The following is a 14,836-nucleotide window of genomic DNA, read 5'->3' as shown; positions in this document are numbered from 1 at the left end:
TTGGTTTCTGTTATACTCGCAAACTGAAATCAGACAAATATAATAAGTACTTTAAATATTGTAAATGTATATTTTACTTCAAATACATATGCTCAGTAATAACATTAAACTAATAAAGCTTTTCGAAACCATGTCTGCTTTTTATTGAAATGATCAACTTCCTTTTTTTTAAAAAAGAAAGTATCACAAGAACAGCATTATTAAAATACGATGTATACAACGTCTCAAACTAAACTACCGGTATTAAAAAAATAATTATAATATATTTTCAGAGACATATTAGAGATACAGACGCTTTTTGACAGCCACACTAACAAATAAACAATTTATAACGGGTCATATGTAGACCAGTAGACAATAATACATGGAATACAAATACTTGATTTTAATACCAAAGCTTGCTTTTATATTTACGAGATTAAACAATATTGTTTAAGTTAAGCTAGATATTGATAAATTGCAGAGATGTTATAGCTGTTTTATCGGATTAAATTCTCCTACATTGATACATTTATAAAATTGATTAAGGAGATAAACACATTTAAAGAGGTTTAACTTGGCAATAGAACCATTCCTGTAACACTGTTAAAATTCTTCGGTAGCTCATATTCGAAAACATAATCTGGTCGAAATGTAAAACATATAAATGGTATTTTGATTGATATATATATTTAGTTATTTAAAGTCTGTTACCGAATCCGTATCATGAAATATGAGGAAAGCAATATAGTCCATATGGTTTGAACGTCCCCAATTTACGCTTCCAAAGTTGTTCGTTGTCTTCCGGTACTCGTCTGATCCATTTAATTTTTCGAGTCCTATGACCAGGAAGACCGCGACGCTGTGGCCGTTCGTGTAAAAGTGCTCGGCAACCGGGTTATTGTGAATGTCCGTATCCGGGACAGGTTAAGGAGATGTCGCTGGTACAGGGTATACAAAGGTCTTAAATCGTTCGCAGTGTACAGCGTAGACTACATTGGTGGATTTGCAGGTGACCTAGTTCCGCAAATTGTAGCTTTTGCCGTACATGATGGGGGCCGAAAAGTTCAGCGATACCACCGGCAAAAGCTACAGTGTGCGGAACGAGGTCACCTGCAAATCCACCAATGTAGTCTACGCTGTACACTGCGAACGATTTAAGACCTTTGTTTACGTAGGGGAAACGGGAGATACCCTGTACCAGCGACATCTTCTTAACCTGTCCCGGATACGGACTCGACACAATGACCCGGTTGCCGAGCACTTTTACACGAACGGCCACAGCGTCGCGGACTTCCGGGTCATGGGACTCGAAACATTAAATGGATCGGACTAGTACCGGAAGACCATCGAACAACTTTGGAAGCGTAAATTGAGGAAATTCAAACCATATGGACTAAACACAAAAGACTAATAACAATGGCGCGCAATGTAACGTTTAATAATATAACGTCACTTCCGCTAAACATGATATGCTTCACAAATAAATGCCGCTGAAGAAGACCGAGAGGTCGAAAGCTACGGCAAATTTACTAAAAGCGTTTTATTATATATATATATATATATATATATATATATATATATATATATATATATATATATATATATATATATATATATATATATATATACATGCGAACAACATATACATCTCTTCAAAATAGTGTTACTTTATCACGGAACCGTTGACTTTCAAGGACTCGTTCTCCTCAAATGTACAAATATTAAATACACGATTTCGTATTACCACTTGATTAATGAATGCAACCGTTATATGTGTTAGTACAAATGAACACATTTTGGCAATGAAAGTTTGCTTAAAATGTTTACTTGCCTCCTTGAGGCGGCGGTGGTGCACATAGCATCATCGTGCATCCTATATTTCCGTCAGCACAGAAGCACCTGTTACAACCGTCGTTGTTAATGAACGACGAACCGTGCGCGTATTTTATGCCATTCTCGCCAATGCATGGCCCTACACATTATTAATTATACATATATTTTATAAAAAAATATTTCGCAATTTACACTAGTGTAATTGAAGCACTGAATGCTATCTGCAAACTAATTTTCGTCGGTTTTAACCTGTTTTTTAAATATGTATGTCAGAAAAGTATGTTTATGTATTTTTAACGAGTATTTATAAATATAATAAAAAACTCACTTTCTTCCGCTTTTGCCGAAATGACTACTGATAGCATCATGAGACCCACGAGAAATGATTCCATTTTGAATATTCAATGTCTTCTCCTGAAAATAGTAAATACACTAAAAAGTCTTGTTGAAACATAAAATATCGTTTACATTTGACAGTTAATTACAGTTCATTGCATGTTTTCAAACCAGAAATTTAAAACATAAATGCAGCCCGTAAGTAACTATAATTCAGAAGAATTTTGTATGCACTATTAAATTTTTAATTTTAAACAAACCAATATGGATCATCAATTTTTTTTATCACACATGATGCTTTGTTGTTGTTGCTTTGTTGTTGTGTATTTTATGATATTCGAATAACAGCATTATATATAATCCTCGTATCAGCATGCCTATATTCGATATGTTTGACGAAAGCGGCATGCAAAACTAATCTTAGTAAGTAATAAGACCTTTGTGCTCAATGTATATTGGCTTTATTATAGACACTATATATAGCAACTCTACGACGGTCATCTGTCCAGCTGTCGACATAAGGGTCGCATAGATGGACATAGGTCTGGGGCCGCAAGCGAGCAAGGCAGCTGTTTAACCTATTGCATTGTGCCAATTTAGTTTCGGGCAAATATATTAATATGTTTGACAAATTGGTTATTACTTTTAATACAAAATTGTTGGATGTGCATACATATATTGTATATGTTTTGCAATAAGTATTGAAATCAGCAAAAATTTTAACTAATTTGCTTAGTCCTCAGGGGGCCGTTTCATTAACGGTTGCAGCACAGTTGCAGTTGCAATTTTGCTAATAATTGCAACTTGCAACCTTGTGTCCGTTTCATTAAAAAGTTGCAGTTGCAACGTGCACCTGCTGGTTGCAAATTTGTATAGCGCGTTTGCAACTGCCAGTAAGGTGGTGCAGACGGTAGTAAAATGGCCGAAATTGAAGCTTATGTACGCTTACAGCGACGGAATCGGCGAAATGTGAGACAATTCCGTCCTCGCATTCAATTCGTGAATGTTCGAGACATGGACTTTGTGTCAAGGTATCGGGTTGACCGCGCTACGACCCAAGAATTGATTGAAATAGTTGGGCAGGATTTATCCCGCGGGACTCAGGGAGGACACTCCATACCTCCTGACACACAGGCAAGTTTTTGCTCGGAAATTTATGAAACAATCTGTTTCCTTTTATAGTAGTGAATAACCTGACCCAAATTTCGTATGTTGTACATGTATGAACATCCGGTAACAACTTCCGGTGTAGAGATGGCAATGGTTTTAATTGTTATTGAATTTTATAGTTTCGACCGAAAATCGACTGTATTCATTCATATCTCGAAGAATATGCAGTGTGGATCAAGCAAAGGAAGTTTTCTTTCCTATTTAATTTATCGATTCTATTTTAGAAATTGATTATTCAACGCAGTTATCAAATTGAAATTACTTAAGTATATAAAACTGTTGGTCGACGAAAACTGTTCAGTACCAAAAAAAAACCTGACATGTTTTAACCAGAAACACATATATTGGTTTCGACAATGTGCATTTTATCAGTACTTACTAATTCTGAATGATGACTCATTCTTTTGTTGTTATTTTTTTTTTAAATTTTCTTTATGATGTGTCTTTGGCAATATTGTTTACAATTTCAGCTGCTGTTGAGTCTGAGATACTTAGCCAAAGGGGCGTTTTACAGTGAAGTCGCAGACACTCATGGTGTAAGCAGAAGCACAGTTTGCAGAGTAATTGGCCGAGTTGTCAATAGTATAAATGCAAATATTGACAATATAAGGTAAGAAATAGAGTTTAATTGCTATTTGGTGATTTACATTATACTTGTTTGATTGTTTAATTAACTACAACATGTACATCAATCTATGTCTGATTGCCCTATATATGTTTTATAACTCTGACAACATATGTATGGCATGAATTTTGCCGCTTTCAGACAATGGATGACAAGGAATGTGAAAATAAATAAAAATTAAATTGTGCCTTGATAATGTCTGTCAGATTGTGAAAATGCTTGTCAAATCTTGCACCTCATTGGATGATGTGTCTGACAAACTTTCATTTTTATGTTGATTACATTTAATTTAATTCAAAATAATTGATAGTATATGTTCTGTATGTAAATCTTATACTATAATATTATAATAATATTGTTAATAGTTGTACTTAGTAGTATTAAGTGAGCTACATGTAAGCTAGACTGTAAATTAGTGTAATAATTGCATGTGGTAGTTAGATGAGGATATTACGCGATGTTACTTTTAATTACTTTTTTCTAAAGCTCCTTTACTACGGGGTAAATCACTGCTAAAATGGCATTAAATTCAATGTATAAGGTAGCACATATATATTTTCACTTGTGGCTGCGCCACTCGTGAAAATATAATTTTCTATGATCACTCATGAATTAAAATCGATAATCCACAGAATCCAACAAATATCCTCTATATAATGCTCTAAAGGTAATTTTGCAGGAAACTTATGCTTGATTTTGCCACATTGTGATTAAAGACAATTATATAATTGTATTGAATAAATTTTAATTTTCAAAAATTCATTTTTATTACTTTTTATTTTCAAATACATATTTTAATTGTATTAAACAAGTCTTAACATTTTACAATTCCAGATTTCCCACGCAGCCTCAGAGTTTGCTTCAGACGAAACGCGAATTTTACAGAAAGTGCTCACTGCCGAATATTGTGGGTGCTATTGATGGCACTTTGGTACCAATAGTGGCACCAACAGAGAATGAAGAGGTGTACGTGTGCAGAAAAGGGTTTCATGCCCTTAATTGTCAGGCGGTCTCCTCACCAGACCTGCAGTAAGATATTGTGTAAGGTTTCATTTTCTTAAAAGGACAAGGGCATTGAAAATCCTTATTTCAAATGAACTGACAAGGTTATCAAGTTAAAATAACTATTTAATCAATGCAAGTTTATATCCCTTAAATATTTCAGAGGCATTAGATGTCCCCGCCTTCATACAATTTTATAATATTCAGTTGCTAAATATAAATAAAAGCGGTACTCAGCATCGATATTTTTCATTGTATTTTTTCACTGTTTGAAACAGTGTCATATCACTTTTATTTCACTGATATTTCTCTATAAATCACTGGAAAGCATAAAATAAATAAGGTTACTTGACATTTTCTGACACATGTCACTTCGTTTCATTTCGGTGTGTTAAACATGAAAAATCACAATCATATTGACTGTGTAATTACCAATGTCAGTTAATTTACGGTCAAAAATATCTCATTTTGCTTGATTACAATTATATTTTGCCTTCTAGCATGAACATTTGAAAACCATTTGTTCATTGAATATATAAATTCATGGTACATGTAGCTCTAGTTATTATTGTTTTCGCAATTTAACAGATTCCTGGATGTTGTTGCTCGGTGGCCAGGTTCCAGGAAATGGCCCATGTTTATTGGAAAGATGCTTTTTAGCTCAACTGTCATATATGAAATATATATATTGGAGCTATAGAACCAGGCATAGACGTCTGCGTGAGCATTGGAATGTTAAAGTTTGCGTACCACCTCAAATATTTTTTATGTCCCTTTACTATAAACAAGATCAGGCAACTGTATCAAGCATTTTGTGACAATTATTGCCCCTTTTTCACATATAATATGCATATTATTGATAAATCTATGTTTTAAGTTTGCGTACCACCTCTAATATGTTCTATGTCCCTTGACATATTGCTTTTATATTTGTATACTCCTTTACCAACATGACCCCAATTTATAAAGAGAGTAGACAACTGTATCAAGCATTTTGTAAGAAATTTTATACTTAGAAAATTGAACAATTTGTTTAAGTTTTGTGTTTAGGTTCACTTTATTCCTGAAGTATTTAAGCTATTGCTTTCATAATTGCAACACTAACTAACTTTTATAAGGTGATGATGCATGCAAAGTTATGTATCTCTAAATATGTCTCATCTAGTAAGGATTCTTCCATACTAAAAAGGATTCTTAAAATGTCCTGATGTAATTGTTCTCAATTATCAGGCAGTGCAAGACCCGCGTGTTTTTTTCACCTTTAAATAAACAATGAATTGAATATTTTATAACAGATGCCTTCACAAGACTGGTGGTGTGTTACCATTCAAGCCACAAAAATGTGCAAGCATATTCATGGCATGTTGTCGCTTGCACAACCTGTGCTTGCAGAACGGTCTTCCAGATCCACCAGAACTTGATTTGGAGGAGGATCATGATCAGGAAGTGGACGCACCTGACAACAACCTTGGTGGTCAGGCTGTGCGCAATCAATTTGTACAAATACGTTGATTGATTGGATATGATGGTTCATATGTGAGAGATATCCAGGCATAGGTCACTTACAGCTTGCTGTATGGCCTGGATATCTCCCACATATGAACCATGTCTTATTTATAAATATTTGTCATGTTTGTGTGTTTTAGTTTGTTGATTGATTGAACATGTTGGTTCATATGTGAGAGATATCCAGGCATAGGTCACTTACAGCTTGCTGTATGGCCTGGATATCTCCCACATATGAACCATGTCTTATTTATAAATATTTGTCATGTTTGTGTGTTTTAGTTTGTTGATTGATTGGACTTGTTGGTTCATATGTGAGAGATATCCATGCATAGGTCACTTACAGCTTGCTGTATGGCATGGATATCTGTCACATATGAACCATGTCTCATTTGTAAATATTTGCCATTTTTGTGTGTGTTCTTTTGTGGATTAATTGGACATGATGGTTCAAATGTGAGAGATATCCAGGCATAAGTCACTTACAGCTTGCTGTATGGCATGAATATCTCTCACATATGGACCATGTATATATAATATATGTGTTATTCTGTACATTTTGTTTCTGAAGCCACAATTAATGTGTACATTGATTTTAGACGGTGGTTCATATGTGAGAGAGATCCATGCATAGGTCACTTACAGCATGCTGTATGGCATGGATATCTGTCACATATTTAATTAAATAGTTTTCATCCTCTCTTCACCAAACTTGGTCACAAGTTGTATCTAGACAATATCTAGGTCAAGTTTGAATACGGGTCATCCCGGGTCAAAAACTAGGTCATGGGGTCATCATCATCATTATTGTCATGGGGTCATTTAGTGCATTTCAAGGATTTAGCATGGTGTCAGCTCTCTAAGTAGTTTTCATCATATCTTCACTAAATTTGGTCAGAAGTTGTATCTAGACCATATCTAGGTCTTGTTTGAATATGGGTCACACCGGGTCAAAAACTAGGTCATGGGGTCACTTAGTGCATTTCAAGGATTTAGCATGGTGTCCGCTCTCTTATTTAAGTATTTTTTATCCAATCTTCACTAAATTTGGTCAAAAGTTGTATCGAGACCATATCTAGGTCATGTTCGAATATGGGTCATGCCGGGTCAAAAACTAGGTCACAGGGTCACTTAGTGCATTTCAAGGATTAAGCATGGTGTCAACTGATCTTCACCAAATTTAATCAAAAGTTGTGTCTAAATGTTATGTAGGTCATGTGCAAATATGGGTCATGCCGGGTTACTACGTTACTAAGTGCATTGCTAGCATTTAGCATGGTTTTCCAAGACCTATAAACGGGCGTTTCTTGTGACAGTTTGGCACTCTTGTTTAAAATGAAGCTGTGTTGTTTTTAGTGAATAAAAAATAAATTGTTGTATGAAATACAAGATTTTGACAAAATCAACAACAACAGCTTTTGTTCTTATTTACACTGCAAACAATTATTCAAACATATGAACCGCTGTATTATCCCGCAGTCTAGATAAGAAATGAGTTGGACAAAAGAAGTGTTACTTCTTACATGCAAATGTACCACTATACATTGTATCTCCAATTAGGATGAATCATGGGATCCTAGACATGAAACTGGTTATAAATGAACTGTCAAATTTGGGGGAGCATAAAAATAATCTTTGGCCAGTGAATAATGGGAGGTGGTAATTCTCATGCATTGAACATAAAACAGCTCAATTCAAGTAATATTTATTAATCAAGTCGGGTATTTAAACATTTTAACACAAGCTCTGAAAGCTTTTTAAGCCGACTTATGAACTAAACATGTACATAATAACACAATAGCACATACAGTTACATAAATTAATACACATTAAAAACATACAGTAATATAACTAAAAACACATTATTAAAGCACATAGTTACATAACCTAAGACATATTATTCAAGCACATACAGTTACATAACTTTTTTCCCGTTGAAATTATTTTATTCATTCCATAATACATATACTTACACAATTTACTAAGTAATGCACATTCATATATTAATCTACCATATGTAATGTGTTTTCACCATATCATTAAATTCATTACACAATTTAAATTAATATCATACATCCTTCAACCTTTTTTACTTCATCGACTTGGCTTAAATATTCTTTATGTACAACACAAAAATAAGTGTGTATTGAACAAAGAAAGGTTTTGATTGACCATAGCAATTTATCTATGGTTACAAGTTCAAACTAGATAAGCCGATTATGTATCATTTTACAAAACAATCAATTAAAATTTATTATCAATATGCACACAACATAGTCAGATTTGATCAAGTAAAAAAAAAATGGAAACATTTCATACATAATGAGAGTTAAAGACAAAACCCAATTATGTATCATTTGCTAGTGTTATTAAATAACAAAGTTTCAACTTTGGATTTTCAATCAGAGTGCAGATTACACAAATTATCGATTCAAATTTATGATCAATATGCACACAACATAGTAAGATTTGATCAAGTAAACAAACTTTGCACATTTCATAATTATGTAATGATAGTTAAAGACAAAACCCCACTATGTTTCATTTGCTAGTGTTGTTAAATAACAAAGTTTGGATTTACAATCAGAGTGCAGTTTGCAATTATTATTAAATTACATTTATGATCACTATGCACACAACAGAGTAAGATTTGATCAAGTAGACAAACATTGCACATTTCATAAATTATGTAATGAGAGTTAAGGACAAAACCCAAATATGGATCATTTGCTTGTGTTGTTAAATAACAACGTTTGGGTTTACAATAAGAGTGCAGTTTACAAATACAATCAATTTAAATTTATAATCAATACGCAAACAACATAGTAAGATTTGATCAAGTAAACAAACTTTGCACATTTCATATATAATGAGAGTTTAAGGCAGTTATTTTTGTTAATCATGTTATTACGAAACATATTTCTCTTATAAACGTCCAATACAGTTACATAACTTAAGACACATTATTAAAGCACGTACAGTTACATAACTTAAGACACATTATTAAAAATGATAAACATGGCGAAATGAACAATACATCGCAACACAATATTGGATAACACAACTGATAATTTATTTGACCAATCAATTAATTAATAATTTAGATAATCAATTAATCTTCCAAGCAGTAATGCATTGAAGCAGGAGAGAGCTGAAGAAATTTAATTTATTTGGATCAGAAAATAACATATATATAGGCTTAATAAGGCATTTTGTGCATGTGTTCTCTAGTATGTGACATTATGTCACACTGTGTGACATTATGTCACATACTTGAGAACACATGCAAAAATTCATTATAAGCTTACAATTCAAACATCAAATTATCCGAATACTGCTTTGTAGCAAGAACTGAAAGACTGGAACTAAATTTTTCAAGGAAGAGGTTTCTCTCCTGATTCAATGCATTACTTCTCACAGCCTCTTCAAGAAGTTTCTTTTGAATTTCAAGCAGTTCTGCAGAGCATTGGCATGCTGAAAATAGAGATGTAAAACAAATTCAAATTTGAGCACAGAGTTTAGATTTTAGATCTATTGACATAATTTGATTTCCAATTTATAATTTTCAATGTAAAATGTAATAATTTTATTAACAGGGTGTTTTTACAATTTGCACCATGTATGATGAATTCACAAGTTTATGTATTACAAGGCATACATTTGTATTGGTTATCAAAATCTTATCCCTTTATTTATACTTAATTATGTTCTATGTAATATTTTAACATAATTGTTTCTTTTTTTTTTGGTTGTTTTTGTTTATTGTACTGGCTTAATTGATGATTCTATTGAGCTATGTAAATGAAAAAAAGGTACTTACATTCAACACTGGTCTTCTGCTTTTTTTTCTTTGGTTTGGATACTACCTCTATGAAACAAAGAAGCATTTGTATGAACATCATTGTTTTAACTTAAACATTTGAAGACATAGCAATAAGAAGTTATACTTTGTTTCATGATAATATGCAATCAATCCTATGTGACAATTGTCACATTCAACGACATTTCTGAGCATTTAATTGTATGACAGACAGTCTCTATTTCAACAAGTACTTAGTGAGGTAATTGACCTATTATTCCCAAAAGAACCTGTATACATTTGTAAATGGGGGCTATTGGTGGGCACATATGTGGTAATATGATTAATAACATTAGATAGTGCCTTAACCGACAGAGCTTTTTTGCTTAATAGGTATAAAAAGTCAAAAATAAAAAAAATATGACCGCAAACGGAAAACAAGAAAAGGGCCAAAGAATAAAATGAATGTTATCTCCATATTTCTAAATATTTCTTTCACATGAGATATTGATGAAATACTTGATGGGAAGTTATTAACATGTAACTTAAATGTAAAAACATAACAAAAAGAAATACGCTGATCAATACCTTCATCTGCAACAGCTTGTGACTCGAGATCAGTTTGTGAAGCTGTAAATCTGTCATTTTCGGGATTTACTGCAATATGGAATTGATGATAAAAGTAAAAATGTAAGGTCTTATTATGGCAGTAAAATACAACCAGCTTATAATTCCTAATCTGGAATACCAAACTAACTGCACATATGTAAGCTAGTAGCCATCAACTGCATTTATTATACCCACGCAAACGAAGTTTAGGGGGGTATATAGGAGTGAGCTTGTCTGTCGGTCTGTCAAAAAATTGGTCAAAAGTTGTATCTAGATGATGTCTAGGTCAAGTTCGAATATGGATCATGCTGGGTCAAAAACTAGGGTAACTTAGTGCGTTTTAAACATTGAACAAGTCGTCCGCTCTCTAATTCATGTGTGGTCAAGTTCGAACATGGGCCATGCTGGGTCACAAACTAGGTCATGGGGTCACTTAGTGCGTTTTAAACATTGAACATGGCATCTGCTTTTTTTTAAGACAACATGCAAAATAGTCTGTGTCAATGCGGCATATAGGGGTATTCGTCAAGTCTGTGACAAAGCTCTAGTTTAATCAGATGTGAGTGGCTTTACATGTTGTTGATAGTGAAAATTGCAATTGTCTGAATTTAACTAAGAATTGTGCTCTACCAACTGATGCAACTTAATTGTTTAAATTGCAATATTGCTGTTTACTGCAGTGATAAAAATATACAGTAAACAAAACAAAATGTGTACCTATTGGTCCGGTGTCATTCCCTTTCAGCCCATCCAGGACCACCTTTGGAACACAGGAGAGTACCTGTTAAAAATAGTACCTGTTACAAAATAAATTCCAACAAATGATTATTACAAAAGATAAAGCAAACAATGGTCGGGTAATACATGTTTCAAACATTACATTATGTAAATACTGGTATGTAAAAAATTGATAAAATTTCAATCCTTTTCGATAAAATATGAAACTATTTAAAACAAGAGATGTGTTTGTCAGAAACACTATGCCCCCTATTGCGCGGCTTTGTAATAAAATTTCAATATATCATTTGGCAGGTTTAGAAATGATCTCCCTTTTAAGGCTTAATACTTCCCTTGGATTGTATTTTTTTACTTTTGACCTTGAAGGATGACCTTGACCTTTCACCACTCTAAATGTGCTGCTCCATATGAGTATCTACATGAGGGTGTAACCATGTTTGGCACACAGAATTCAGGAGAATTTTATACTGTACGCAAGGTTCAGTACCCCAAAAAAGTAAAATTGTGTATGCATAACTTTATATCATCATTACCATTTAGATTATCATAACTTTTTTCTTGTATTTAAACAACATCTAACACCTCACAATAAGGCATTTTGCAAAATTAAAATAAAGCAGTATTCATCCTCATAATGTATTATTGAACTTCAATATTACTACTAAAAATACTACTTTAATTTACCTTAAGTTGTTTCCATTTACTTTTGAGGTCTTCAATGGACCTCCCATGGCCTCCCACAGCATTAATACTAGATTAACAAAACAATAATTCATGTCAGCTCATATAAATCACCATCGCCAATAAAGGATCACTGTTTACAGCATTATCTCCCCTGTCAGATCAACAGTTGGAGCATCTTTTCACAAATTTGTAATATTGTACATTTATCCAAGGGACACACTATGCAACAATTATTTTAGATTTGATTATACTTGTTCATGAAATACACGATAGTGACCCCCTATTGGTGTGACTGTACAATCTCTATATCTATCTAGTTTTTAAATAACTTAAAGGTAACATTTATTATTCAAAACAAGTTAAAAGTACAATCAGATGCTATTTACGGTACCCGATGCAACCCAAGCTGCACACATCCCCTGAACAAATAACAAACTTCGAATACAGAATCACCGAGTGGATAGTTGACAGCTGTCAACTAAACCAGTTGACAGCTGTCAAATGAACAAACTCGCATAAAACAATACTTACGATTCTAAAATGGCACAAAACGTTTTCTCCTTCTCTTCGTTTGTAATCGTACTCGAAAATTTTCCGAACAGCACCTCTCGGTTTGCAACATAGCCGTCTACAAGAATTTCTGTTTCTTCTTTGGTCCAATTCGAACTACGAGCCGCCATGTTATTTTTAGTTCGTTTGACGCTCGCGCGCGCAAATGACGTCACGATTGTATGAATAGGTTGTGTTTAACCTAATAAAAGTTGCAACCGCATTAATGAAACGCACTTATTCGAGAGTTGCAAATCGATGTGAAAAACTTGCAACTTGCAACTGCAACTGCAACTGCGCTGCAACCATTAATGAAACGGCTCCCTGGTCTCTATTTTTAACAAGAGTTTTACTGAGAACTGTGAACGTGTGAAACATAATCCAATGGTTACCAAAGATGTCGTGTTGATGAACGCGGCTTTCTGAAATTAATGAACATATGAAAACCACCGATTACTTTTTCTTAAATCCTTCTTAAAGATAAAAAGATCGATGTACTACGAAAACATTAAATAAACGAAAAAGCTTCTGATTTCTAACAAACGCGTATGATGATATTGTGTAAGGTTGTACGTTTTCTTCCCGAAAAGACAGGCAAGGACTGACACTCTGCGTGAATTGATTAGGCAATTCCCCCTACCTTGTTTTCGAGTAGTTGTAAAGACAGAATGTGTTTTTTTGCATAACCAAACTCATTTCGAACAACATGCACATGTAAATCGTCAATATCTATGAATTATTCGCTGAAAATAATACTGATGAGCTTCGGAGTTTGTAAAGACCCATCGTCTCGTTGGGGAATCAAATTAAAAAAAAGACTTTTGCCAGGCAATATATGTCCCTTACCGGCTCAACCATCGCATGTTTTTATTATATTTGTTGCCATAGCAACCATAATTTTTGACTTAGGAACAACATGAAATAACATGCATAATGTCCATATTGCCATCTATCCATGTTTCAAGTTTCATGAAAAAATATGAAGAACTTCTAAAGTTATCGCATGATCCAGAAAAGTGTGACAGACTGACGGACTGACGGACATACTGACAGACACACAGAGCGCAAACCATAGGTTTTCTCCGGTGAAACCGGTAGGGGACAATAAGGGGTTAAAAAGTATTCTTAGTTTTTATTAAAGTCATAAAATATATTTACTAACAGATTGAACCCCGGTCCCTCTGAAAGCTGAATTTAATGCGCTACCATCGGACCATTCATACACATTTACAGCGAATTGAACACGCGAGATAGGAAACAGAAAACTATCTGAATAATCAAACAAAATTGTTGCAAAATATTTAGTATTTTCTGGTGGTGACATTTGATCATCAAGGAAAATATGTTAAACATGATTTAACTCCGGAGTTTCGTTTCGCTTATCTGATAATGAATCTGTTTAAAAAGTATGACATTTATTTAAAAAAAGATTTATGTTTGTACAAAAGTCATGTTGATATAATCTTGGGTAATTGACATAAACTGGGCGGTAACATAAGCTAATCATCGGATGGTGCGACGATGTTATGCTGTTTTTCGGGTAATAGTATATTTTGCCTTTTTATACTGACTGTTGTTGTCACTAAGTTTTCTTTAAAATACCGCTTATGCTTAATAAACTTATTTAAAAGGTCAAGTCCAGCAACTTCAATCATAAAATGAAAGCGAACATGGTCTCGGATGAGGTAGGTAATTTATCATATTTAAAATCACTGTTATATTTTATCGCAAGCATAGTTATTACACCATGCAGACCATATAGAGGTACATTTCGCATAACATATGAATCACACAATTACAAGTATCACACTATACAGTTATGGCAAACGCATTTCCAAACAAAACATGTACATATTAAGGTTGGAAGCCTTAACCAAGCTTAACTAGTAATGTCTGTTTGAGTAATTGATTTCTGGAAGCTATTTTACAGCTTGTGCATAACAAACATCAACGGTCAATTTATCGAGTCCACACAGCAACATATGCAGCACAACTAACAACCT

The 14,836-nt window shown here is 33.6% G+C and overlaps 1 protein-coding gene and 1 long non-coding RNA gene across 2 annotated transcripts; one reads left to right on the top strand and one right to left on the bottom strand.

Annotated features, from left to right (window-relative positions):
• Positions 1-3,056: 3,056 nt before the first annotated feature.
• LOC127831449 (putative nuclease HARBI1) lies at positions 3,057-5,648 on the top strand. Its single transcript, XM_052356432.1, has 4 exons — positions 3,057-3,285; positions 3,792-3,931; positions 4,781-4,975; positions 5,537-5,648. Exons 1-4 carry the CDS (start codon positions 3,070-3,072, stop codon positions 5,646-5,648), a joined length of 663 nt encoding a protein of 220 aa, XP_052212392.1. The 5' UTR covers positions 3,057-3,069.
• Positions 5,649-9,839: 4,191 nt separating this feature from the next.
• LOC127881745 (uncharacterized) lies at positions 9,840-11,648 on the bottom strand. The gene is made up of 4 exons (XR_008050242.1): positions 11,580-11,648; positions 10,842-10,910; positions 10,275-10,322; positions 9,840-9,928 (listed from the first exon to the last, which is right to left on the bottom strand). It is a non-coding gene; the product is annotated as an uncharacterized LOC127881745 (long non-coding RNA).
• Between the last annotated feature and the right edge of the window lie 3,188 nt (positions 11,649-14,836).

This window comes from Dreissena polymorpha, chromosome 5, assembly GCF_020536995.1.
Source record: "Dreissena polymorpha isolate Duluth1 chromosome 5, UMN_Dpol_1.0, whole genome shotgun sequence".
NCBI lineage: Eukaryota > Metazoa > Mollusca > Bivalvia > Myida > Dreissenidae > Dreissena > Dreissena polymorpha.
The sequence above is the reverse complement of the archived record's forward strand: the minus strand, read 5'-3'. Positions and strand labels throughout refer to the sequence as shown.